We start from the raw sequence: 18020 nt of genomic DNA, 5'->3' as shown, positions 1-18020 counted from the left end.
TGGCCAACAGTACTTTCCCGTATGTGGTGCTGTTTATTTTGCTATAAAACTTGTTACTAACCTTTGAGTCTGTGCCTCCACCCATGTCCAATACTGTCGCAATGATACGGGCCGTAATTTACGATTGACGGTCCGTACGGAAAATACGGACCGCTAACCTTGCTTATGGGTGTATAACCCATTTTTCGTCCATACATACTTTATTACCACTTCCCCAAAGAGGATTTTCAGAGGCAATAATATACAGTTAAGCTAAAAATTAATTATACAGTTAAGCTAAACATTAATCATTAAACTTAATAAAGAGTATAATCATAATAATTATAATAATAGTCTAGTTGACTTAAATAAAGCAAATTACATAGCATAACCAAGCGGAATTGCAAAAGATACTTTTGGCGAGGCGAGACCTAAGGCGACGTTTGGAAGTGAGGCTGGGAGTGACCTTGTCTTGATACAAACCTCACTGCTTTTCATACGTAGATCATGCCGTTCTTATGCTAACTAGGTGCATTTACACATGAAAAGCACTGAGGTTTGTACCAAAACAAGGTCGCCCCCAACCTCGCTTCCAATCCAAGGCCAGGTCATTAAGCACACAGCTTACAACCCTTGTATGATTTACAGTGGGTTTCCTTTAGTTTAGTTTCCCTCAGTTATTACATTAGCATGTTAGGGTATTGAGCACTCTAAGCAACCTTGACGACAGCGACAATGAGAACGTCACTTGAAAATAAAAAAATTGACATGATTTGAATGACGTCGCGGTCCTATGGCCAACTTCCAACATTCTCAACTTGTACAATGAACCTGGGAACTATCCAGAAAATGCATGAATTGGTAGGAGTGGCCTTCAAATTAAGAAAGATAATAAAAAATAAATAGTCACTGTCATGGCTGATAACATTTTCCATAAATATTTCAATTTGGTCATCCCATGCTCTTCACGGTTTTGCAAAGCACGGTAAACAAATGAAACAATTGTCATAACACGCGTGCAGTACAATGCCTTTGCTATTAACTCTGTTGTGATGTTCTCATTTCCGTTGTCACTGTAGCTGCTTAAGATCTCCTTTTTATCTCGACAGACCTTTGAGTTGAAAGTCATCATTATGATAAATCTCCACATTTCCCATGATGCCTGTTTTCAAAATGTGCCACGCAAGCGCATCGCCACTCTCTGCACCAGGCTCCTGAGCTAACGCTGCCACAGTTCTCGAGGAGAGCTGCTTTGTCCAAATATTGAACCCAGCTAACATTCCTTCGTAAGCTTTCCCTGGATGGTAGGCACCATTTTCTACAAGTTGGCCAAGGTGAAATGTCCCTCCTCCTTGCACAGTGTAACCATTCAATTGTGTCTTTGTGTCTGAAATCTGTGGCACTCCATCAAGGTAAAGCTTCCACTCGGCCGAGCTCGAATTCCAGCTTGTACATAAGTGATGCCAGTAACTGTCCCCAAGGGGTGGTCCGCTATGTACGACTTTCCTATTAAAAGAGTGTTTTCGTAACTGAATTCACCCTACCGTGCAATTCCTATTTGTCTACATTGAATATTTGCGTCCAATGCAATATTTACAGATAGGCTAGCGAATTGAACACCAAGCAGCCAAAGAAGTAGGATCAAATCGCTTTCAGCCAAAAACTAAATTGCTACTTACCAACAAGCATATACAAGCATAAACAGCAAAACTAGCTACAGTTAAAACGCACTCATTAAATTCAAAGACCTTGGGAAAACTTAATAGTCGTTGTTAAATAGTTTTTTCGAGAGTATCAAGATTTTACAAAGAATGTATGGCTGGGAGGCAGTTCTTACTACTCAGCCATACATTCTTTGTAAATTGCACAGTTTTTGAGAGTTCGTTTCTCCAAGAGTATTCAAGAAATCACACTGATATTCGCCTTGATTACCAAGTGTGACATTCTTTTTCAGTTTATAGTGTCTATTTCTTCGTAGCATGTTGTTTATATTTATGCTAACGAGGCAAAAGTAAACAATGACGTCAGCAAAGATTTACCTGTCCGCGGGCGCTTCGTGGAGGTGGCCGCTTAATAAGAATTTTATTATAAACAACATTAAACCGACGAGTAATCATCACTCAAGGACGGTTCTTACTTTTGTTACTGCGCATACGTTCTCCGCATCTCGAGATACTTGGGTTACCTATGGGTGGTGCATACTAATACAGGGATATTTTTGCAGGGTTTAAAACTATGCGGAGAAAGCGGAACCTATCAAGTGCTCTTGGTATCCAAAAAGAAAATTGGAGGTAGCAATGCATTTTTTAGAGATTTAATATGGAAAAAAATTCCAAACATTGCTTTGTTTTTTACTGCTATTTTGAATTATGATTGCTTAATTATCTCTGAAAAATGCTTGGTTACCCCCAATTTTCTTTCTTCATTCCAACAGCCCTTGCTAAAATACGCTTTTTGCGCATAATCATAAACTGCGCAAACATACTTCTGTATTAGTAGGCACCGTCCTTAAGCATTGCTTAACAGGGGTTCGAATATACTAAAAAATAAGTGATATAGCCTCTTTAAGGAGTTAATGGCACGTCTCATGGTAATGACTTACTTGGACGACGCTAAACCGAGATGAAACTTCCACAATGTTCCAAGGTGAAGAGAAAGCGCTGGATTCTGCTCACCAGGTGCGACATAAGAGAAAACATTGTAATTTTTTAGGGAGTTCTTCATCCACCAACAAATTGTTCCTGCGTTCAATGATGGCATTGACAGAGGTGGGACAACAGCGTCGCTCGCCGAACGAAGTGGGAAATAAAGGATAAATTTTGATTCTTTACCTAGAGGAAAAATGTAGGAATGCCACCGTGTTAGTTTACTGTATATCGCTCTATGGATAAATATGATGTCGAGGCAGCAATTTGTCACGAATAATTTGTGGCTGGCTTTTTATTTAACCATTCATGCATCAATCAATCAATCAATCAATCAATCAATCAATCAATCAATCAATCAATCAATCAATCAATCAATCAATCAATCAATCAATCAATCAATCAATCAATCAATCAATCAATCAATCAATCTGGCATTTTACCTGTAGCGTTACAAGAGGAATTCCATGCAATTTCTGTTAGTTCACGAAGTGGTACTTGTAACTCGCTCCAAATGACAACATTTCCAATGGAATTTGTATAGCAATAATTTGATATATTCTTGATGTGGCTCTCTTCCAGCACTTTGTCCCATAAGTTAAACTGAGTGATGTTACCAGCAAATGATTTGTTGTGGTTAAAAGACTGGCCGGTGGAATTCTCATGTTCCTGCCCTAACGCCAGCCTTCCTCCGCCGTGTATTGCCAGTCCAGTTCCCAGGCCACTGCCAGTGCCTCTTACCGATCCGTCAAGGTATATGTTCCAGGTCCCTGTGGCGCTTTCCCATGTGACGCAAATTTGGCGCCATTTTCCGTCGTTGAGTGATATCAGGCTAACTTTTCTGTCAAAGGAGAACGATTTTGTTATTCATTGTAAAAAGAAGCATCTTAATCAGGAACGTTAATAAAAACATTTCTTTTTTTAATTTTAATTATTTTCAGTACTGCGGTTTTCTTTTAACTGTAGACATTCAGCAAGGGGAAAGAGAGGAAGTTTTATGACGTCTATAATAACAATAAGTCTTCTCATTAAATATTATTATTGTTATATTGTAAGTGTGTATATTATGTTCAGTGTAACTGGTTACTTCTTCAAGGGGCCCGAGGTTTCACAAAACCACGTGTTGGCTATGCGGATTAAGGCCCGATTCACCAGATTTTCTTGGATCAGTTCAAGGGCATTTGGGAGGAGCAAACAGAAAGCATATACAGATTGGCAGACCGCCAGCTGAAATATTGTTTAAAAGGCAAATCACGTGGTTTTGATCAGCGTTCGATTGATTTATATTTTATCCGAATCAATAAAAACAGAAAGAAAGTATGTGGTGCAGTTTTGAAGTTATTAACCTGGATTCTTGAAGCAAGTGTATTTCACAGTCTTCACTATTTTGACATCCAAACGACAATTCCTTGGCACCATTCCACATCACGTACAAAAAGAGATGAAAAGGGCCTGGGTCGATTGTCTGGATCCACATGCACAGCGTCAACGCCTGCAGAGTAATTTTCGTACCTAGGCTTACAGCGACGACGTTCTTGTTTGGAAAAGTGACGTCGTAATTAAACAAATCAGCTGAAACAGAAACGGAATAGTAGAAGTCAAAGAAATAAATTCAAAATCAGGATCAAACGTAGAGTAACATAGCGAAATGGAAATAAGTATTTCAGTATTTCAGCAATCAGTGTGAATTGTAATTGCTGCACAATCATACGTGAAATGAAAATAAAAAATAGCGGTACTGATAGGGGTGGAGATATTGTGCTCCTTACATCAAGTATTCTGCTTTTTGGGTTCACCCTCAAAAATTTACTGTTATGCCTCAAATTATGTCCGCGTTAAATAATATCCTTTGGCTGTGGATTGCAAGGATAGAAATGGATTGCAACTTATTTTTTTTCAAGTTCTTTCCATGGGTATTGGCAAAAATTGATAAAAAGTGAGTGTGGATTTTTCTTTGTTCGAAAAATCACCTGATGTTTTCGTCTTGGTGCCATTTATGAATCAAGTCTATAGAGTGTGTTCACGTCGGTCATATAGGTGGTTTGCATTGCCGCCATGTTGGTGGACAAGACAAAAGAAAATTTGCTCATATAGTTTGCATAAAAATGGCAATTAACTCCCAGAAGAGAAAAACCTTATTTGTTTCTGTCCACCAACATCGTCGCCATGACGTCACATGCAAACCATCATTTTGTTGAGGAACGGAAAACAATAAGATACTTTTCCTTTGGGAAATAATTTTTATTGTTATATACCTAGACTTTCACTCAACAAAACGAGCACTGTGATTGGTTGATTCTTGGTCACGTGCCCCTGATCAAATACAAATGTATCCCGACCGGGATACAATTCCGCAGTTGTTGCCCTCTCAGTTGTTTGTTTGTTTGTTTGTTTTGCTGTGATTGTTGAAGGGAAAATCTAAATATATAACAAAGCACTTAATGTATGGTCCCTCGGGAAACTAATTAGTTTTGTTTTCCCTCGAGTCCTGATGTATTGCAAACCTTAGAGAAAAGACAATGCAAACGTGGAGTAAAAGAACAAAATGTCACCTTGTATGAACTGACACCTGTCACCAGCTGTTCCCAGCTTGCACTCGCACGTGATCTGATGCTGACCAATCAAACACGTCTCCACGCACAAGCCGCCATTTAAACACGGTGACGATGCGCATTGTGAGGGAGCCTGGAAACCAGGACAATAAAAGTATAATTTTGCAAATGTTCTACTAAAAGGATTTGGCTGTCATGTCAATTTAATCCACAAAGTGATGTTTTGGCCAATTCAGTCAAAAAGTACCATTTTTTCCTCCATAAATTGTAAAGCTGAATAACACACTAGTAAATTTTTCTTTGTAAACTTCCATTTTTTCTCAGATACCCTGAGAAAATAGGGAGTTCTTACTCCACCCTTCACCCATTCGCAAAAAACTTCAGTTTGAATTCCCTAACGTTAGAATTTGAAAATTGTGGCCATGCTTTAAGCATAAGCCATAGGCATAACCTAAATGCACTGCAAATACGCTGTTGCATTTTGGTTTGTACACCGGACCAATTCCCAACCTTCCTACACACAGTAGCAAACCTTTTCAGTGTCGTAGTATTTGTAACCAGGCCTTCCGTGAAAGTCATGTGGTGTGGCGTCCTTTGTTGCGTCATTCAGTTCACAGATGTTCGTCGCATCATCGTTTGTTTCTTTAAAGTTGTACGACAAACACCGCTGGCTGCTCAGGCACTCGAACGAGCAAGAGATTACATCCGGGACTGTAATGTTGGAAATCACGTGACCAAACAGGCTATAATCTGCCGGATAAGAGCAAGTTTTTCTTAAAAAATAAATTAAACTTAAATTTTGGTTTTCAGATAGGAACAAATAATGCCTTAATGGAGAAAAAAAATGAGGTGGTGATGATGATGCTTATCGATAAGGAAAACCGGCTTGATACAGTCTGATAGGATAAAAGGAAACAGTTTGCCTCGGGCTATAAAGACTCCATAGCGCTCGAATTTGTGCTGAGCTATGCCAGAGTAAAATGTTTTAAAGTTTGACTAAACAGATGAAAGCTCTTTACCAGCTCTCAGTTGCCTTAATTGATAGCTCAGTTGTTATTGACAGCACTGCAGAGGTACCGCAAAGAACATGGATTCGATCTCCGTTCAAGCCTAAATTTTCCGGCTTTCTTCCGGCAACAGTTCAAGTTGCGTACAACATGCGATGATCTTTTAAATGAAAGTCCTTGAAGCAGTACTTTCCTGTGATACATCATTTTATTTTACTGGACAAAGTGAATCGACTTTTTAAACCCTAAATTTTAATTCTTCTCTTCTAAACATAATTATCGTTTGTTGTCCAAGCTGTAACTAGCAGCCAATAATTTTTCTTCTAATTAGTTTTGACGCCTTTAGAAACTCAGATTGTATTCCTAAGCCATTGTCTTGTGAGCAGGTGCGTTAACTCCGTGCGCTCAACACTTATGGGGACTGAAATATTAAATTAAAAGAATTAATTGGACAAATTTTTATTTCAAAACTATAATTACGACAAGTTTTTATGTAAACTATTTATACTCCTTTATAACTTAACTTGAACTTATTTGACGCAGAAAGTTGAACCGTAACTTTTAATTTAGGAGGGCAAAAAGAGCCAAACGAAATTATAATCAAGTAAATGTTCAAATGAAACAAACTGCTCTTTGCTCTTTAATTAGTCCTTGTTGAGGTGCTCAACAAAAAGTGGTTGTCTGTGGATCTGTAAGGTTATAAAATAAAGACAAAATCAAATGTATAAAGTTGCTGCGAAATCTAAAAACTAAACTGAATTCAAGGAGTTACTCCGACATTTTCCACTTCCATCTCGTAATTGTGATATTAAAATAACGGTGGTTTTTTTTGCCTGAAACACGAACGTAAATGCATCAGCTAGCAGAAGACATTTGTGAATTTTCAGTTAAGAAATATACCAAACAATATATACCCAGCTTATCAGTCGAAAGTGTTCCTAGAGAGCTCACTCTTTAAGGATTCTATCCGGTGGCAAAAATTTAAGAAAGGTAGGAAAACATTAAGAAACTATGAACGTTTTTACAAGGTTTGTGTTTGGTTGAGACGTGACTCTTCTGCAAAAGGCTTTCACCAAATTCGGCTTACTAAACCTGCATTTTGTTTTCCCGCAGCTCGAGGATACAGTTTTTACTCTTATATCATTAGCACGGAGTTAAAATATGATAAAATGTTATATATACCTGTTTTAGGCTCTCTGAACCCTCCTAGTCTTTTACATCGACTTCTAACGAGATTTGACGAGACCTGGTTAGCCAGACACCACAATAAAAACAGGACAAGAACTTTCTTCATCTCAGCAGCTCGAAAGATGTCAGGGTTTGAAACAGCACATAAAAGAATTGCAGGACACACCCAAGCTTTTTTCGTTTCGGCCTGGCTTACTCTAATGAATAGATATTCACAGCAACTGAGCTTTAATTAAGCAGCCATAGACAAGGAATAATTACTTGGAAAATAAGAAGAATGGTTGAATAGTGGAATTGTCTTCGACTAACATGTACGGGTGTATAGATGTCATTGACTTTACATTTCTTATAAAATGGTGGCAATTTAACACTGAATCGGCAAATGAAAATATCTTAGCACACAGCTTACGTCCGATGTTGTAGACTAGCCTATACCGAAGCAGTACCAGGAAAAAAATCTTTTAATTATTTTTCGTTCCCTAATGAATTGGAAAGGTACTGAGCCGTTTGTTGAATAATTAACGACATTTTTGACATCAGAGAATTGTCTTACAGGTGAAGTCTTTATGTCGCTAAAAAACAAAACCTTCTGTTTTTAATAGATAAGGGGTTTAGTTTCTAAAGAAACTGCGGTGCTGCGTCGCTGGGGAGTAGAAACTAATGTTTGGTTTATCAACGGAGTTGATAACTTAAGGTAAATTGGCCACCGTAACGAGATTCGAGTGCTGACGTTATGTGCATTAGCCAGAGTATGTCCTGACGAAAACGCTCGAAACGTCAGCACTCATCTCTTTACAGTGGAAAATTTACCTTTCAGTTATCAACTGTTGGAGAAGAAGAAATCTCACTTTGATCGGAAGAATAAAAATCGTCAAAACTCTGGGCTTATCCAAGCTTATATATAGTACATCCGTACTAGGTATTCCCGAATATCTAGTGAAGAGGATCAATAGGCTTACTTTTAATTTCATTTGGGAAGGGAAAACGGCAAAAATTAAAAAAAAGACGATCATTGCTGAAAGAAAACACGGTGGATTAAAGATGATGGACTTCGAAATCATGGACAAAGCCTTGAAAATCGCCTGGATTTAAAGATTAAATGAAAAAGTGACGCCTACTGGAAAATAATTCCGGAACAAGCCGTAAACCTATATGGCGGTCTTTCGTTTTTAACAAATTGTCATTTTGATATTAATCTACTAAACCTACAAAATCTCCCTTCCTTCTATCATGTTGTACTGAAATATTAGCAAGAATTTAAACTCTTAACTGCCTGTGATGAAAAATCCCCAGAAAATGAAACAATTTGGAACAACTTTAACATCTTAGTAGACAGAAAATCTATATTTTATAACGCTTGGTTCAAAAAAGGAATTGTACAAGTCAAAGACTTGGTAAACGAAAATCGTGACTTTTTGTTAAATAAACCAATCTGATTGGATTATTCAACATGTTTCACTGAAAGACAAAAATCACGTGCGCTCTGACCATTAGAATTAAAGTAACATCTCTTCCGTCGACCTGTACTGTACGGGGCACCTTGTATAAACTCGCGGGGGTCACTTCGCACGTACCCCTAAGGGCACTTCATACGGATAGTCTCCCCCAGGAGGTTCAATCCTTGCCCGGCCATTCCCACACCAAATTTTACCGAAACGGTACGGCCCCTTTCATATACCACAGTTGCACTTTTGGTGTTATTACACTAGTGCAGCTGCTTTTGAGTGAGCGAGTGAGTGAGTGAGTGAGTGAGTGGTTGCCATTTTTTCCTGTGCCTTTTCCGCCACTATTAAAGATAATAAAAAAATAGTAGTCTGTACTACTACTAGATGACACAGCGGGAAAATGAGTGCGCATGTTCGTCACGCGCGAGCAATCTTACGCGGCTAGAATGGCGGGATTTTTAAAATTCCCATTGTTTGTTTTCGTTTCGTGGGGATAAGCCCAAATCAAAATAGATAAGGTTGCCGCTTCCAGCAAAGGTTCCTTCGAACTTCCTCTATTACATATCTTATTCAACAAAAAAACTATCGTGGTAACAGGTGTGAATTTGGCGATTGAAGTGGAGTATTCGTAATCGATTCTCGCTCGAATCACAAATCTGCGGAGCATGCGCACTCATTTTGCCGCTGTATCCTACCAGATTTGACTGAACCGCTCATGCGCGGACCGCTGAAACAGTGCTGCCATGTCAGTCCTCGGGAGTACTCGTGCATGAGTGACATAGTTGTAATTGCTCGCTCAAGAACTCTATTAAGGCACCATGTGTGCTCGGTGAGTCATTCAGGATCGTACGTGATAGTTTTATGTCCTTATTGTTTACAGTCAAACCTGCGTGCGTTAAGCGGACAAATTGAAACAAAGAAAAATAAACATTGAGTTCAGTCAAGGCCAAATTTTATTTTAGTATGTCATTTTGAAGGTCTGATTACGTTTATCGATATGAGCTAAATCTTGATTTTAAACTTTTATCTATTAAAATAGATAAAAGTTGAGACTTGTATTACCTGTATTTATGGCCAACATTTTAATATTCTTTGGTTTGCATTCAAATTAGCCCTACTAACCTCGTTCTAAAGATCATAAATCAACGAATATTTTACCTTGAACGAGGTTAGTAGGGCTAATTTGAATGCAGACAAAAGAATATTAAAATGTAATCTATTTTTGCATAAGGTCTGTAATCTAAAGTGTAATACATTTATCATAATGCCGTCGGTTGCATCTGAGCGTGTTCACGGGAGGGAAAAACATGTTCTAGTTGTTTGCAAACATGACATGTTTTGGCGCCAAACATTCGAAGTTTGGAGTAGGCGGCTGTTGTTGACTTGATTTGCTTTTGCTCAACAAAATATTCTTGGTAAGCATTTTTAGATGTTAAGATTACTTTCTGGAGGCAAGTGTGCTGTTTCTGAGCAAGAAATATGCCCGCAAGTTGGCAAAAATGAGTAAGCTTATGATTGGAACGCGCTGATCTGGCGCGGCAGTTTGCGTGACTTCAAGGGCCAGATATTTAAACAGAGTCTAGCCTAGGCCGCGGCTTAAGACAATCAGTGGGCCTCCAGCCAAATCTGTTTATAAGTGTTTTATTTTAAGTAGATAAATAGTTTTCTAATCTGGGATGCAAGCCTTCTGGTTACCATCAGCAGCAGACAATGTTTAGCTGATATGACTGTTGGCAAAATTGAAAATGGCTTAGAATTAACGTGGTTTTGTTAAACACCGGGTAAAGTAGATCATATGGTAATTATCCTTTGCTGGGTTTTCAAAAGAAAGGTGTAATCTGATTTGGATTTAATAAATCCGGATTTGGATTTTGCCAAAAGAAACGCAGCCTTTAAGTTGCCCAGCGAATAATCAATAAAATCAAATAATCAGGGGCCTGACTCACTAAGCCCTTCACAGTTAAATTGTTGTTGTTGTTAAGGTGTATCTTAAGTATTGTCTTTGAACAATACCTTATTATAGGAAATTAACAATGCACTTTATTAACGCGATTTTACAAAATTCGCGTTTATTTCATGTATCTTTATGTCGATGTAAATTTAATGCACGCTATTTTACAACATTGTTATTTTAAAACACCTTCATTTCACTACAAAACCTTATTAGTCCATGACTCCTCTATTGGTTCTCAGAGTCACTATCTTTTGAATTGATAGGGTCTAGTTAGGCTTCAAACCAAATTTTCGGCTTTAAAAAAAACTTAGAAACATCCGTGCACTTGTCTTGGAAGGTTTTATTGACGGAAGCCAAAACGCAGTTTGGCATTCAGAAATGTAAAGTGCGAGTTTGCAGAATTATGAAAATCGCAGTAAATAAAGCAAGATGCTTATCGAAAAATTTGAGCTAATTTAATGCATGTAAACCTAACTTTTGAAAAATTCGCGTTCATTTAGTGTAACGTAAATTTTCTTCGCGTTGTCAACGTGCATTGTTAATTTCCTATAATAAGGTAGTCTGTTGTTATTCCAACATTAGGCTTTTGTTAAGAAACAAGATACATTTTAACTTAGGAAGCCTTCGTGAATCTGACCCCAGGAACTTAACAAACTGAAGCAAGACATTTTACAGTCTGTCAGACATTTTGTCACTCAGCGGCATCCACATTCCTCAACAATCATTCCTGGGAATTTCTTGGTAATTATGTGTTCTCTTCCTTGTATCGCAAACACGGTTAATCCTCGCAGTTTTGTAGGTACACAGCACGGCTCCCCAGCACCTTCATCGAGACCACTCGAATGAAGAATGGTTTGCATAATGGCGTGTTCAGTTGGATTAACCTGGAACAGAATCATTGACTATTAAATAAGCTGACAACAATACAGAGCGAAAGGAAAACTAAATACAATTTCCTCTAGCCAACCACAACAAACCCGAATCGATCAGGAACCAATCAAAACTCGAGGCGGGAAAACATGAAACCGTTGTCAGGAAAATGTGCAATCGGAAAAAAAAAACATGCAAGTAGCAGTTTTTCACATCCCTAGTGCATCAGTTGTTTGCAGCAGTGCCCATCGATCAGTGCCCTCGAACATTTTAAACAAACTGGCAAATTCCCCTTGTCGGGGACAAACGAGCTATTCAAACGCCGCACGGTAGAAGAAGAAGAAGAAGAAGAAGAAGAAGAAGAAGAAGAAGAAGAAGAAGAAGAAGAAGAAGAAGAAGAAGAAGAAGAAGAAGAAGGAGAAGAAGAAGAAGAAGAAGAAGAAGATGATGAATTTAAAAATGATTTCAGACGTGGTACAGTTTAACAACAACACGAGTTCTTCGTTTCTAGGCTTATCTTCATTCTAATCAAAGCTAATTCAGTCCAAGCTTAGTCTCAGATAACTCGTTCCCAGTTCTCCCGTGACCGTTTGTTCTGTGGATCTTTGTCCTCCTTAGAACTTATCATAAAAAAGGAAGCTAAGTGACAGTGCTGTGAGGTGACAATCAGGACAGCGTCAAATTCCCTGGGGTAGGTTAATACCCAACTACCGCGACAAACAATGTGGAAAAAATCCCCACTATTTCCCTGGGGGGAGGGGGGGGGGGGGTGAGCACTGCCGAAATTGACTGATGTATAAGTGACAAAAAGAGTTCGGATTAGCTGGCTTTTTCTATTTTTTTTTGTATCGAATAATCATAACTTTTGCTTTAACGAAGGCAGCTGGACCACGCAAGCAGTATAATTGCAATCTTCAACTTGCACTTTGCTGGCTGCCAGCTCATATTAGTCATGTAAGTCACCGATCTCATGCAATTATTTCTGAATATTTTATGTTTGAGAGTGAATCACTACACTGCAACTGGCTTAGGAAAACAGTTTGTTTTATGAACTGAACACAGTTTCACTGACCAAGAGAAGGTCGTTTATCGTTAGTCCGGTTTTCAATCACGCAGTTCGCCCTGACGCTTGAAACGTCAGCACTCGGGCGAAATCGCTTTATGGTGGTCAAATTACATTATCAACTCTGTTGACATTTGGTCTTCAATCAGTTCTGTTGCTTAGATGGGGGTTTTACTGAAACTATTGCCTATTACTACACTTCAGTTCCCTGAACTATTGCCCGGACCTCCAAAAAAAGTTCTCAAAAACTGAGAAACACAGCTTGTTAAAACCAAGTTTTCAGAAACTGAAATTCAAGTAAATTAGCAGTGAACCTACACTTGTATCCAGCGGGAATTCGCATCTTCCTCCACACCTGAAGGAATCGAATTCGCGAGGAAAAAGAACATCTTTAAAATTAAGGTGCTTCCTGACATGTACTCTCAATGGACGAATAGAACAACGTCCTTCATCGCGGACTGCACGAGAAAATCTGGACTTGTGTGTCAGCTTTGGCATTTTCCTAGGACTTAAAAAAGGCAGATTGACTCGTTAATCCTCTGTGTTCTCATGCAATGCAATACAAATTTTAAATTTTCTTGTTCTTGATTATTAAAGAACAGCGGCTAACACTACACAACATTTTAGGAAAGTGTTGCTATTTTTAGTTAATCCAGGGCGCATTTCGGAAATCACTTGGAGGAGAGTCCTCCTTCGCCCTAGTGTAAAGAGCTCGCGTGTTTATTTTAAATCTAATTTACAGATGAATTCTGTATTAGGGACGTACTGACTTGTGCGTGTTTTAATCCTTTCGGTAGGTCTGGTAAAACGCATCAGGGTAGAGAACAATATCGCAGGCAAGTCTCCCTGGTTACGGGTTCCCAAAGTATCGCCCTAAATTTAATAACTCTTACACCTGCTACACAATCACTGGAAGCAGGCTACGGGTCAGTATGCTTAAGCTTCGTTAAAAAGCCACATAATTAGCTTTCTGATGTTTACAGTAATACCGTGTGTCACAGAATGAAGTAAATCTAGTAACTACAGGCTTAGTGATCAATATTCACCTTATCAAAGATGCGATGTCCTCAAATAGTTTCGCTTTTGTGGGAAGTGTCTTCACAATCAGCAGTGGTCGTTCATTTCGTGCTTCCTCTGAGTCTCCAGTCACCTTGAATGACATGTTTGTACCCGAGTTATGTGAAAGCAGTTTAAAATGTATTCTGCGGATGAGACGTTTCGAGGAAATCCATCTGTTGACTAACGAACGAACGGGGACCGCAAACCACCTTGCCTTAGCCCCCTGAAATGGAACTGAGTGAATGGGTCTGCGGCTGGGCAGATCAAACATCACAAGGCGTGTATACCAGGGGAAGGGTGGCTGAGCACCTGTAGTTTCAATCATTACTCGGATTTGAGCTGACAAGATGCGCTCGTTGATTCCAAACTTTGAGTCGCTCAGGTTGAAGACAACAGTATTGTTGCTGGCTGTAAATGAAGAAAACGAATCGTTAAAGCTGAGTTTATGGTGGGAACTTGGGAACTGGTGGAAATGACTGATCGATCAACATTTGATAATTTTAACGTATAGTTTTACAGCTGTAACTTTTCTGTCCAAATTAAAGCAGACAAATAAAAACAGCAAGCCGGTGGCTGTCATCTTAGATTTCGTTTCTGCAAATGAAGCCATGATCACATTAGTCATTCTTGTTGGAAAATGTCGAAATATTTGTATCTAAAAGGGGAATTAATTTTTATCTCGGAACTTGTTTTGAAAGCCAAACCTAGCCATTGAAATTTGAGCCACGGCAAGGACTATGTAAACGAGGCATGTATGGGAAAATGCTGGTATTGATAATTATAAGGTACGAAATAAGCGCAACTGCATTATTATCACAGCACTGGAAAATTGTCTGGTGTTTGTGTGGCCACTAATAACGTATAATGCGCACTCATACAGAGAACATTGTTTTGGGTAAATAAAGTTCTAAGGCGAAAAATTGAACTGGGTCTGGTGGACAGTTAAAATTTGCATCCGTCTACCCAAACGATCCCATAATCCTTCACTCGTACCAGTCTTCAAGCTGCCCGTAGTTTCAGGAGTGTGTTCTTTCAGGTATAACAGTAACATTTGTCTCGTTTTATAAGGCAGATATATGGCGCATATACGTTGCAGCAACCCAAAATTAACGACCCCTGGAAGCTTTTACAGCAAAAGGCTGGTAAATCCAAAAGTAGGATGGGCGATGCTTAAGGTCCTTACAGTAAAAGAAGTTCTCAGTTTAAATTACTAAACTAAAACTAAACTGGGTGACCTCACTTCCTCTGGAAATTTCAGTTGCTGGTGGGAAACGTTATAATAGTACCATTATCTTTTTTTTTCTGCTGTTGTGGGTGGTGCTGTGCACGCGCTGCGGACCTGTTTGTTACAGAAACTCACTCACTCACTCACTCACTCACGCACTCACTCACTCACTCACTCACTCACTCACTCACTCACTCATTCACTCACTCACTCACTCACTCACTCACTCACTCACTCACTCACTCACTCACTCACTCACTCACTCACTCACTCACTCACTCACTCACTCACTCACCGCACTCGCTCTTACATGCCTGACGACATAGTGGGTAAAGCACTATACAGTGAACTACCCACAAAAAAGGAGGGAATGGCTTTAGCCATGCTCTAAGTCTAAGTTCGAAGATACTGTTTTGGGTTAATCCCTAAACGCATCCTAGTCCCTTTCTTGTGGCGGGATCTTCTGTTATGCTTGTCAAGAAGATTTCCGGAAACTATTGAGCAATTCTGGAAACTACTGAGCAATAAACATTAAAACAAAATACACTAAAACGGACTTAGACGACACTGAAACGGAAGCGACCACTTAAAATGTTTTGGCTTGTTTATCAATCCATGGCTTTTTTTGGCGGGGCTGATCCTGTTGTGAGGCATGCGACCGTAAGCTGTAGCATTGACCGTGGCATTGATCTGTCGCATTGACCGTAAGCTATAGCATTCAGGAGCGTGGGTTTACTAACACGCGGTAAAGTTTACTTGAAAATGAACCACGTAAGTCAAACACGCACATACCCTCGTCCACCTTCAGTAAGTGGATGTTAATATATCCTGGGAATGTTTTGTTCGGAGCAGGGATGTGCGGCCTGTTGGTGAATTTTCAGATTTTTACGGCAAAATTGTGAGTATAAGGTTTCCAAAACAGATTTCAGTGCACATGTTTACCAATTATAAGTTTTTGTTTTTTCCAAAGCCAAATTCATTCCCTTTTAAGATCTTCACTGAGATCAGGCGCTAGGCACACGGATAACAAACCTAATCAGTTTAGATCAAACTGAAACTACATACGTAAAATGCATATCAAAGAGGTATAGGCGTATCTTCATGTAGTGAAGTTGCATTTGTCTTTAAAAAGGAAGGGGAACAATCCAAACTGTATACTGCAAAGTTTATGATCCAAATAAACCTATTCGGTACGTATGCGGTTGTTTTCGCCCTTCGTTAGCTGAAAAACTATCCAATTTCTCTACATTAAGATGTCAGCTTTAATTGACGGGCCTAACGGTCCGAGCAAAACGAAACGCAAAGCACTTGAACCACTCGTGGACAGTTTCGAAAAATCGCTTGTCTCATTGCGTAAAATCATCTGATCGACTTATTGGATCACCTGATAAACTTTCTATTCACTGAAATGTCAGACTAATCTCTTGTCAGGCGTAACATTCAGAGACAATGGGAGCCGAAGAAGATTTGGTTTCGATAATTTCAGTACTTCTATCACGTCCCTTCAACTCTCGGTTTTTGAGTGTGTGAATGATATATTGGTCTATCGACTAATGGTGCATGTACAGTGTTTGACTATTGAACAGAATGAATTTCCATTTTTGTTGATGACTATCTTTTCTTACGCTCAAGGGTAGAAAAACGGCAAAACCAACAGAGCAAATTAACCGTTTTTTCACAATCCCAGCAGCTTAGAGCCCAGAATCGTCCAGTGTACGTTGATGGCAGAGTCCTGAGTGAGAACAATGCCGCCTTCCATAACGAATTTAAAGGTTTTCGGCAGAAACTCTTTGAGGTGACTGAATGATTTTTAGTGCTCGGCGGGCCAAAATGTTGGAAGACTAATACGGTTGTCTGAAATTGCAACCAGGATCCTTGCCCTTGATAGGAGAGGAAAATGAGCAAAAAAGTATGCGTCTTTGAACAGTTCAGTTGTCTTGTTGTTTCGTCTTCCTCCGAAACGACTGAAATTGTAACACTTGCTTACAAGTGTCAGTCTGAGCTCTGATAGTGAAAGCAAAATAAGAAATTAGCGATAGTACCTTGACCTATGAAGCCATGGACCGTAGGAAAGGACCGTTCTGAGCTTCCTTTCAAAGTTCCATCACCTTTTGCGTTTGCGAAGTACATGTCGACCAGAAATTCATGGACGTCGGCGCCCATTCTTTCCACTTTGTTTCGCGGATTTTCAAAACTAGAATGACTCGTTTCGTTTACGAAGCTGACGTTTGCAATCGTGCAGACATTTCTGAAAGAATAGGCTGCTATCAAAAGAAAACTGAGATAGCATTTCATGATGTCAAACCATAGAGGAAAAAGTCAGTTCTTATCTCAAACGCGGGGCCCACGATACTGAAGTAAGTGTGTCAAGGAATTCAGTATACACGCAGATAGTTCTTGTTTTGTTACATATAACTTTACTGACCTTATAAAGTTACCAAACAAAGGAAAGGATTGGTGCAATAATGGAAACAAATGTTACGTAAAATAATTGACTGCTTTTTCAAAATAAGTTGTTATGTTTTTTCCGGAAAAGCTCGGCGTACGTGAGGTCGCATTTGAAGCGCCGACTAGTGTGATTCTCAAACTCTTTAGATGAAGAGAAAACAAAGGAACTCACTATACCTGGAAGGAGGTTTGGAAATATTATCTTAATTATCATAAAATTTAATGACATTTGCTTCGAATTTCTCCCAGAATCATGAATGCGTTGAGAAGCTATATCAAACAGTTGAATGAGTGTTTCATCCGGTTTTCAAACACCACGAAGCTGGTTTAGAAACTGACTCCACCGCCATTGTTAATTTTTTAAACCAACTTATCTGTGTTTGGAAATCGGATGAAACACTTTTCCTCGTGTTTGGTATATTATATGATTAATAACCATACCAACGGACAGCATCTCGTGGCTGCTCAGCGTTGTTTTTTTGTAACCCTCTTACAGTAAGGCTTTTGTCTGACGTCCAGATTCAAAACACGGCTTTACTGCCCGCCGTGATATTGAAAGCAATAATGAAAATGAAATAACAAATA

General features: G+C 39.1%; 1 protein-coding gene across 2 annotated transcripts; it reads right to left on the bottom strand.

Annotated features, from left to right (window-relative positions):
* Positions 1 to 9804: 9804 nt before the first annotated feature.
* On the bottom strand, positions 9805 to 17345 carry LOC146487090 (growth/differentiation factor 6-A-like). Of its 2 annotated transcripts, XR_014858122.1 has the most exons (5): positions 17030 to 17345; positions 13750 to 14170; positions 13022 to 13211; positions 11277 to 11654; positions 9805 to 11244 (listed from the first exon to the last, which is right to left on the bottom strand). XR_014858122.1 is itself a non-coding variant. In XM_085090270.1 (4 exons), exons 1-4 carry the CDS (start codon positions 17280 to 17282, stop codon positions 11466 to 11468), a joined length of 1053 nt encoding a protein of 350 aa, XP_084946396.1. In that variant the 5' UTR covers positions 17283 to 17345; the 3' UTR covers positions 9805 to 11465. The 2 variants fall into 2 exon arrangements, 1 of the variants encoding a protein (XP_084946396.1); XM_085090270.1 differs by having other exon boundaries at positions 9805 to 11654.
* Between the last annotated feature and the right edge of the window lie 675 nt (positions 17346 to 18020).

Source organism: Pavona decussata, unplaced genomic scaffold, assembly GCF_977016875.1.
Source record: "Pavona decussata unplaced genomic scaffold, jaPavDecu1.1 SCAFFOLD_19, whole genome shotgun sequence".
Taxonomy (NCBI): Eukaryota; Metazoa; Cnidaria; class Anthozoa; order Scleractinia; family Agariciidae; genus Pavona; species Pavona decussata.
This window is presented reverse-complemented; position numbering and strand designations above follow the sequence as displayed.